Below are 8,306 nucleotides of genomic sequence, written 5' to 3' on the forward strand. Positions count from 1 at the left end.
TACCACAAGAATAGTAATTCTCCCATAATAACATTTAACAAATATGATCTATTCTTATGTAACAAGATGTGAAACTATAAGTGTTAATTGAGTCTAAATAACAAAACATTTGGTATTTCTATCTAAGAATATGTTTTGAAGGTTAGACATGGAAAATATGGAATCATTCATTTATATACTCGTAATATATTGATAAATGACAAGAAACACATTTTAGTTGTTTCAGCACTCTTTATTTTTCGTTAATCACTTTTGAAAGAGGGAAAAATAGGCCAAAGATGCTATATGGCAGTAACCAGAACAACATATTTTGCAAATGTATTTGTTTGTTTCTCAGAGCCAGTCTGAGAGAATCAAAGGCTGCATGTAAAGACTTATGGTCGGATACATCTTTGAAGTTTTACTGACTGAATTATTCGAGGGAGTAGGTGTAATGAAGGGAGCCACCTTCTTCAAGAAAGCATTCATGCTCATGGGTTCCCAGCTTAATTTGCCTCTGGCAGACTCCAAGCAGGTCATCGAACCCGATGTCATGGTCATGAACCTCAAGCCTCATCACGTCATTCTCTCGGGCGTTGAAGTGAGTGAAGTCTTCCTCCCACCAGGGGTTTGGTTCGTTGTGGCGAACTAATGTTTCACCCAGAGTGGCAGATCCACAAAACACCTTGACATAGGCATCCGGAGTTCCCAGAAAGCTTGAATGAAGTTTGCTGGCCCGCATGTTAAACACCTTGAGCTGGGCTTCAGCCACTGTCAGAGTGCACAGGACCAAGAGCAGGAGTGGAGAACAGGAGGCCATGGCTGCAGAAGCTGTGGAAGATGAACACGTTAGAAAAATATCACTGGTCACCGGCTTGATCTTCAATATCAGGACACATGTCTTTATTATCCTTGCAAGAATGGAAGTGGTCATCACATACATCAGGTTGCATGGGACAAAGAGTGACTTTAGTAGAGTCCTTGATATGCTACAAGAGAGGGTGTTACAGTCAACAAGACGGAAGAATACTGTTTAGTTAAGTTAAGATTAGCTAAGGCCTGCGTAAGCAATACACATGAGAGTCATATGCCTGTCTCTCTAGGGCCTGTGTCATCATGCCAATCTTAGGAACATAGCTATCATGACTTCAACACAGTGTCTCATGAGCGTCATCCATGTAGTCATACATCCGGCTACGTACACAGCTACGTAGGGCCTCTCTTATCATGTGCTACTCTGATATAGAAGGAACATTCAGTATTTTCCCAACAAACATTTAAGTTTGGAAACATACGGCAGTGAATAAGCCATTGTGAGGTTTTATGACACACTCTGAGCTCACAATGCTGTTTTAACCCAAGCCTGTTTTTCAGGTCTCAGGCTCGAAAATGACCTTTCCGCAACAAATGACCATATCTTCCCTTCTAAAAGGGGTAAATGAATAATCTTTTTTCTCAAAGTAATGATAAACCTGTGCGTTGGATGTAGAAGAGTCAGAATCAATATAGATGTTTTGATTTTAAAGTAAATTCAGATTGAACATAGTAAAAAAATGTAAATTATATAGTTTCCATCCAAAAAAACACATTACTTATAGTGAAAACCACCCTTGAATGATGGGATAGTAGACTAAAAGCTTTAGGAATCCAAAGTACAACATATAATAAATACCCTGTGTCAAGATTGATGCAAAACAAGTGAAATGTGACCTTTTTAGAGAGGTTTAGCAACATTTTCGATTTTGGTGATTGACACCTCTTTTTAACCGTTAGAGCCAATAGAATCGAGGCGAAGTTCCTAAATCCACCTACACGTTACCATTGAGGAGTGAGAGTGATGCGCACGCAGCTTGTCCAAACCGAAAGCTACGTTATGCTCTGAAAACTGAAAACTAGGCTTATTGATCATAAATATGATGATGGATTATCGGTAATCATTTCAAAATGACACAGAGACATTGGATTAACCTTCAGCAGCGTCTTTATGTGTTTATTGCCATTGCACACAACTTTTGATCAGAAAACAGCAAAGGTAAGACGTATTTGCCGCTTTGGCTCCGTAAAGTGGAGTTGTGTGTTGTCTTTGCTGGCTTTCGCTGCAGCAAGTTTTGGTCGCTCAGTGATGATACGATGGAATCTGTGGAATCGCAGCTTTCATATGGTATCTTGTTTGTGCAGATCCGATGAAGTATACAATATTTCTACCGTGAGTTATGTGCCAAATGCGTTAGCATTCTTTCGTTTAGTGGTAATTCAGAGGCTCGGCGTTAGACTTGTGTTTTGTTTCGGTAAAAATGGTTCACATCGTCAGGTACCTGAGTTTCTTCCTGTTAAGTTGGTATGACACATTCATAGTTTGTTAAATGTTAAGAAGCCCTCAGACGCTGTTTCTTGCAAGATGTTGTTAACAGGTTAAAGAACTGCTGAATAACTGATGCTAGTGGAGCCTCGCAGCGGCGAAAACTGTGGAGCGCTTACATTGTAGGTGCGCCGCATTTGGGGGGGGGTTTGCGGGGGCTAGTGGAGCCTTGCAGATGGGGGTGCTGCAGCCCCCTCAGCATCCCCCCCTTCCCGCATCCATTCGCTCCTCGTAGCAGCGAGCCGTGCAGCGTCCCGCCATCACAGCACCCAGACCCCACGCAGCATTCTCATCTGTTTGTCATTACTGGTGTCATTTTCTGGTTGCTAACGCTATTGTAACACATAAACACTGATGTTCCGCTGTAACGGTGGTAGACTCATCAGAACAGAGTGGACGAGCTGACCAATCAGAGCACACTGAGCTCACAGGGAGGGGGGGGGGGTCAGGAGCTCCAACAAGCCGTGTAGGACAGAGAGTGAATACACATACTGAGATGCTGTTTGAGAAACCAATGTGAGTTTGGAACATTGAACAATGTAAATCTATTCTAGTAGACCTCAACAATGGAATTATGATCAGTAGAAATGGCCATGACATGGGACCTTTAACACTAACAAAAGTAGAATCTTGGGTGATAAAGTAAAAAGGATATACGAACCTCAGGGGCGGAGACTCTGGAGACACCACTCTCACTGTCTCCCTCTGAGAAAGAGCCTGACTCGTCGCTGGAGTTGTCACCACTGGCACCAAATCCCTGTTCACTTTTGATGTTGGTGCAACCCTGAGAGAAGAGCAGCTCTCCGCTGTGGGGGTTCCTCTGCGAGAGAGACAGTCCAGATGTGGAGCCTGAGTGTGGGGATGTGGAGAAGTCAAACTGGGGGAGGTTGAAAGGTGAGCTACCGCTGCCGGCGTCCTCTGGGTACGAGAAGGAGGACCGGGAGCTGGACGTTTGGGTGTGGGGCTCAGAGGGGGGGGGGGAGTGCGCTGATGTATTGATGGGAACAGGACAGCTGGAGGGGAGGCGGGACCGACCAGAAGAAGGAGCTTCTACCTGCATCAGGGTCGAGACCTTATCTCTGAAATGATCGTCCATGTAGGAATTGGCCAACATCTGTTGCTCTCCAGCTGCTGAAGAGAAAATGACGCTGGCTCTGTCCAGCTCCCCCTCGTGTTGTGAGGAGGAGGCTTTGGAGACCGGTCCATCCATGTTCTTGCCAATGCCATCTGCATTCTTAAGGTCCCCTCGACACATATAATCCCTCTTATCCCTCTGCCTGTCCTTGACCAGATCCTTGTAGTGGTTGAGGGTCAGTCTGTTGGTGAGTAGCTGCTGGATGGTGGTGCTGGGCACGCCGCTGAGATCTAAGCCGCCTCTCTGGAGGTAGGAGCGCAAACAGGAAGAAGGTGAGCCTCGGCCCGGGGAGTGCTCAGCTGCTACTGGATCCCCTTCCACCTCCAGCTCCATCTCCAGCACCTCCTCGGTACACAACTCTGGGTTGCTACCGCTCCTGTCATCCCCTTCTCCCTCAAACCCAAATGGTTCTTCTTTGATCATGGAGGGGGTGAGAAGAGTTTGAGAAGTAGTGCTGTTGTCCCTGAGCTGTGAGCTCAAAGGACTTACTGAGGTATGGTTGGAGTAATCACTGCCATGATGGTCTTCTCCGTTGTGCTTGTTATCACTGGTCTGGTACTGATAGTTCCCGTATTTAGGACATTGAGAAAGGTCAGTGGGAAGGGACGCAGTGCTTGCTACGTGATTGGTCTGCTGCGTGTTCTCTGAAGAGTCATCCGAGCATATCGCTTCAGAAAAAACTGCATCGTCCGCCGTGATGTCTTCATCGTATTCCACCTTGCCATTGCTGGCGTGTTGGCTGTCATTCTGAAGCTGGGCTTGAAGGAACCGAAAGCAGGAGTCCTCCAAATTGTGAACACCCAGGAAGTCAGCGCACAGGATGACCTCATGGATGTTTTCCCGACTTATAACCAGCTTGGCTGTGTAGGCAAACTGAAGCAGCGGAGCGAAACCTTTAGCAGTCACCTGCAAAGGAGACAAGGGTGGAGATGTCAGTGCCTTAAATATACAATTTCAAGTGAGTCAATGTTCATTTATATCCAGCACAAGCATTGCGCAGTAGTGTAAATATTGTAACCAGTGCCAGTGCTAAAGTCCTGCTCCGCTGTGCATCCTGTGTAGACTTGGCCATCGCAGACTGAGATTTTGCCTACACTTTTGAAAAAGAGAATGACACACATTTTACATTTTCAAATATGACCTTGTATTCAAGCCTCAATAATTTTGAAGTATCTGAACTTCACATTCACATATTGTTAGGACATCAAGGGCTGGTCATAATGCTCAGGCCTAAATCTAGCTTGTATCTAACGGCCCGTCCACACAGTGGCGTGCGTTGTCGCTTGCCGGCGGGCGTGTCTGAAACTCGACCAACAACCAATCACATGAATCTCCCGCCCCGGACACACAAGCAACGGTTTGATTGGCTAGAGCTTGTACTGGCATATGATTCGATTGGATGACGCTTCTGCCGAGGCTTCAAAAGTTGAACATTGCTCAACTTGCAGCGAGCCACGCCAGCAACGCTCCGCGTCACTTCCCACAATGCAGTTCGGCGAAAAGTGACGTCACCCCATTCAAAGTGAATGGTGGAGCGTCAACGCACGCTGCTGTGTGGACGGGCCGTAACTTGAATGAATTTACATCTTACAATATGACAATATATACACACCTTTTTCAGGTCATTACTAATGACCATTAACTTTCAATCTTGCAAGAGAAAAGTGAAATGCAACTACATGTGTACGGAATGAATACATATTATCCTGCCTGATTATGTCAACAATGATAATCACCATTATATTGATCAATATTGAGATCATGTTTATTTATCATTTTTATTCCTTTGTATAAGTGACAAGATATTTGTATTGCTCTTCCACATTTAAATAAACAGAGCACTGCTTTCACTACCATGTTATGTTTGGTTCAGCTAATACAAACATTTAGATTTTTAAAGTTAAATGCTCCAATCTTGATATGGGATCATAATTAGGAGGCTAGATTCAGATGATAGACCATCTCACACAATTAAATATGGCAGAAATTCACAGATGATTGTTTTCATTAAATTGACACCTTTATTTCCAGGTGCACATGAAACACACAATTCCCTCCGGACAGAAAACAGCAGCGTCCTCAGTCCTGAAAATAAATGATGTAGAGAAGTGAGCGGACAGCAGACAGAACGTGGTAAATAAAACCATGCTGAGAGACATACGGGGGGAGGGGGGGTTGTAGTGGAACAGGCCTGTGTGAGTGATCACTGTAAGGTGGAGTCACACAGACATATTAATCAATATGACAGATCTGGGGCACATGGAACTGTTCCCTGATCAGCCGTGGTGCTGAATGGAAACAGCAGCAAAGTAACCACAACCACATTTATATTCATGCCTCAGAGTTTTCGTTAGAATTTTTTTGTTGCCGGTCAACATGTCCGTTAAAGTTTAAATCTTCCGGACAAAATGAGAAAAGTGCCGGTCAAAGGTCTTCTTTGTTATTTATTGAGCTTTAAAAGAAAAAAATTCATTACGACTCTATATTAAACAAACTAATTATAGTAGATAACTACATTATTCAAAAGTGTACAGTAACTTTGGATAATAACACGGGAATAATAGATAATAACTAGAAAATGCATTTCCTGCAGAAAATGTGTGTGAATGCTGTAACTGTGAACATTTGTGGCTGAATTTAGCTTGACTTAACTTGAAAGTGAAATGTTAAACTGGAAGAGTAGGACAAATAGTAAAGAAGCTTAATGTTTAAAAGAAAAGTTTTTTAAAAAAAAAAGGTATAAACAACAACATATATAGCCTCAATGTCCTGAAATAGCTGAATAAGTTCATAGTTGAATGGTTTCTGCAGCTGAAAGTAGGCTGAAGGAGTTAAATATCAGATGTAAGTAGTAGTGAATTAATTTGTATTAAGAAGAGAAAATAAAGTAAAAAAGCTTGGGAAAGCAGCAGAATATTTTGGCTTCAAACTTTTCGACTAAAACGTCATCAATAATGTATAAAATATGTGGAACCTGTTGAAGTCTGTATGAAGTCTCCATCAGACAGAAAATAATAGGCTGAGACAGTCTGTTAAAGTCCAGTGTGTTTGCCAGTGTTTGTTTCTGTGCTGAGCACCTAATCATAACAAATAATCATAACACCTGTGTGAGCCCAGGGATCAGAGGTTTCAATCTGCCCAGCAACAACATGGTTACCAGCTGCAGCACTGAGTGTCATTAAGAATGCATTGAGGATTATATCTGACCATTTTGCCACATTTTCAAAAACTATGGCTCCTATAAAAAAAATGACCAGAAAGTGAGCATCAGCAGTTTGTCTAAAGTGTACTTCTCTCGGTTCTGAAGAAAGTTCCGGAAAAATGTAACATGGGATTCTATTGGGAGCTAGCTGGACTTTTTGACAAGTTTTTGTCTCTTTATGCCCTCAAGAGGCATTTTGTTTAATATATTTTCTTATTTTTTAAATTTTTCAACGGAGGAGAGGTTTTCCTGCGTTTGTCATGGAAAAAAGGAGTGTAGGGTTTGGGAATTATGGCAGGTTTAAAAAAAAAATTGGGGCAAATTTCAAGCTGTCCTCCACTCTGTTTTGAGATCAAAGCACTCTAAGCCTTAACGAGCTGCTCAATACACACTAATGTTCAAATCTGAAGAAGGCCTCTTTACCAAGCTCCAAACTAAGTTAAATATCTCAAAAATCTGAAGAATGACTTTTATAGCTGAAGGTATTGTGATCATTTTAAAGTTGGAATGAAGTCTCTAGCTGAAAGTATGTGGAAGGAGTAGCATTTGGCGCATGGTGTAGTTAAAAGAGGATTTTAAGGTTCCTCCCATTGAGTTCTGTGTTTAAAAAATAGTTTAAAAAGCTGAATATTTCAAAAAATATAACATATTTTGAAAAAGTTGAACGTTTCCCATCATGTGCTGAAAAGGCTTAATAGTCTGATATTTGAATGGTTTATGTAGCTGAAAGTATGCTGAAGTTATTCGACAGCAAAGTATTGGTTGAAATAAGAAGAATAAAGATTTAAAGAACTATAGTGGAATGCTGCAAACAGCATTCACACTAATAATAATAAGAAGAAGAAGATTAAAGATTCGAAGAACTATAGTGGAATGCTGTAAACAGCATTCGCACTAATAATAATAATCTTTCCCTCCCTCTATACTGTGGTAGAAACCAACTACAACAAAATGAACATAGATGATCATAGATGATGATCAACATATATGATGAACCATGATTTAGTTTCAAAATGATGCTGAAGTAACAACATACTGATAACGGTTAGTAAAAACCATGAATTAATGCTTTGACAAGTCTGCAGACAGACGGCAGGCGAAAAACCTTTTCAAATGCGTGTTTTCTGAATGGAGATCGGATCGATCAGGCTAAGCTAACGTTGTATCTGCTCCGTCCGGACTCACAACAACATGATACAGACACAGATACAACAGCGACTGTCTTTGCCATGTTCCAGAGGTAGATAAACTAGCTAAGTGTGTTAGGTCTAACTTGAAGTGTGTGTTTTACTCCGCCCACCGGTCCGTCAAAGCGGGCGGAGCTGTGATCATGCAGAGCTGCGTGTCTCTGTTGACAGCAGCAGCTGATCTGCTCTCTGATCTCTCTCTCTCTCGCGTCCGATTAGACTTCACTCGCATTTATGTCCATATAGCTTCTAGCTAATGATATGACTGCCTGAGTATCAAAGGACACCAATAAGCGTTGCTTAGCATTGTGCAGCATTAAGGATTTGTTTACATGAGGGTTCAAAGTGTCCCCTTCAGGAGGATAAATCTCTTTCTCCACATTAAATGTCAGACATTAGAAAGGAAGTGACTGTGCATGTAGGGTATTGACTCTTCTTGTCTGT

At 42.3% G+C, this 8,306-nt stretch overlaps 1 protein-coding gene across 1 annotated transcript; it reads right to left on the bottom strand.

The window, feature by feature from the left end:
- Nucleotides 1-217: 217 nt before the first annotated feature.
- On the bottom strand, nucleotides 218-810 carry LOC104968310 (perforin-1-like). Its single transcript, XM_010797890.1, has one exon. It carries the CDS (start codon nucleotides 797-799, stop codon nucleotides 413-415), a length of 387 nt encoding a protein of 128 aa, XP_010796192.1. The 5' UTR covers nucleotides 800-810; the 3' UTR covers nucleotides 218-412.
- Nucleotides 811-8,306: the final 7,496 nt, after the last annotated feature.

This window comes from Notothenia coriiceps, unplaced genomic scaffold (genome assembly GCF_000735185.1).
Source record: "Notothenia coriiceps isolate Sejong01 unplaced genomic scaffold, NC01 NC01_scaffold00002623, whole genome shotgun sequence".
Taxonomy (NCBI): Eukaryota; Metazoa; Chordata; class Actinopteri; order Perciformes; family Nototheniidae; genus Notothenia; species Notothenia coriiceps.

Bases quoted from the DNA above. Each gene is read 5' to 3' on its own strand.
- LOC104968310 (XM_010797890.1), bottom strand. From the start codon at position 799: ATGGCCTCCTGTTCTCCACTCCTGCTCTTGGTCCTGTGCACTCTGACA.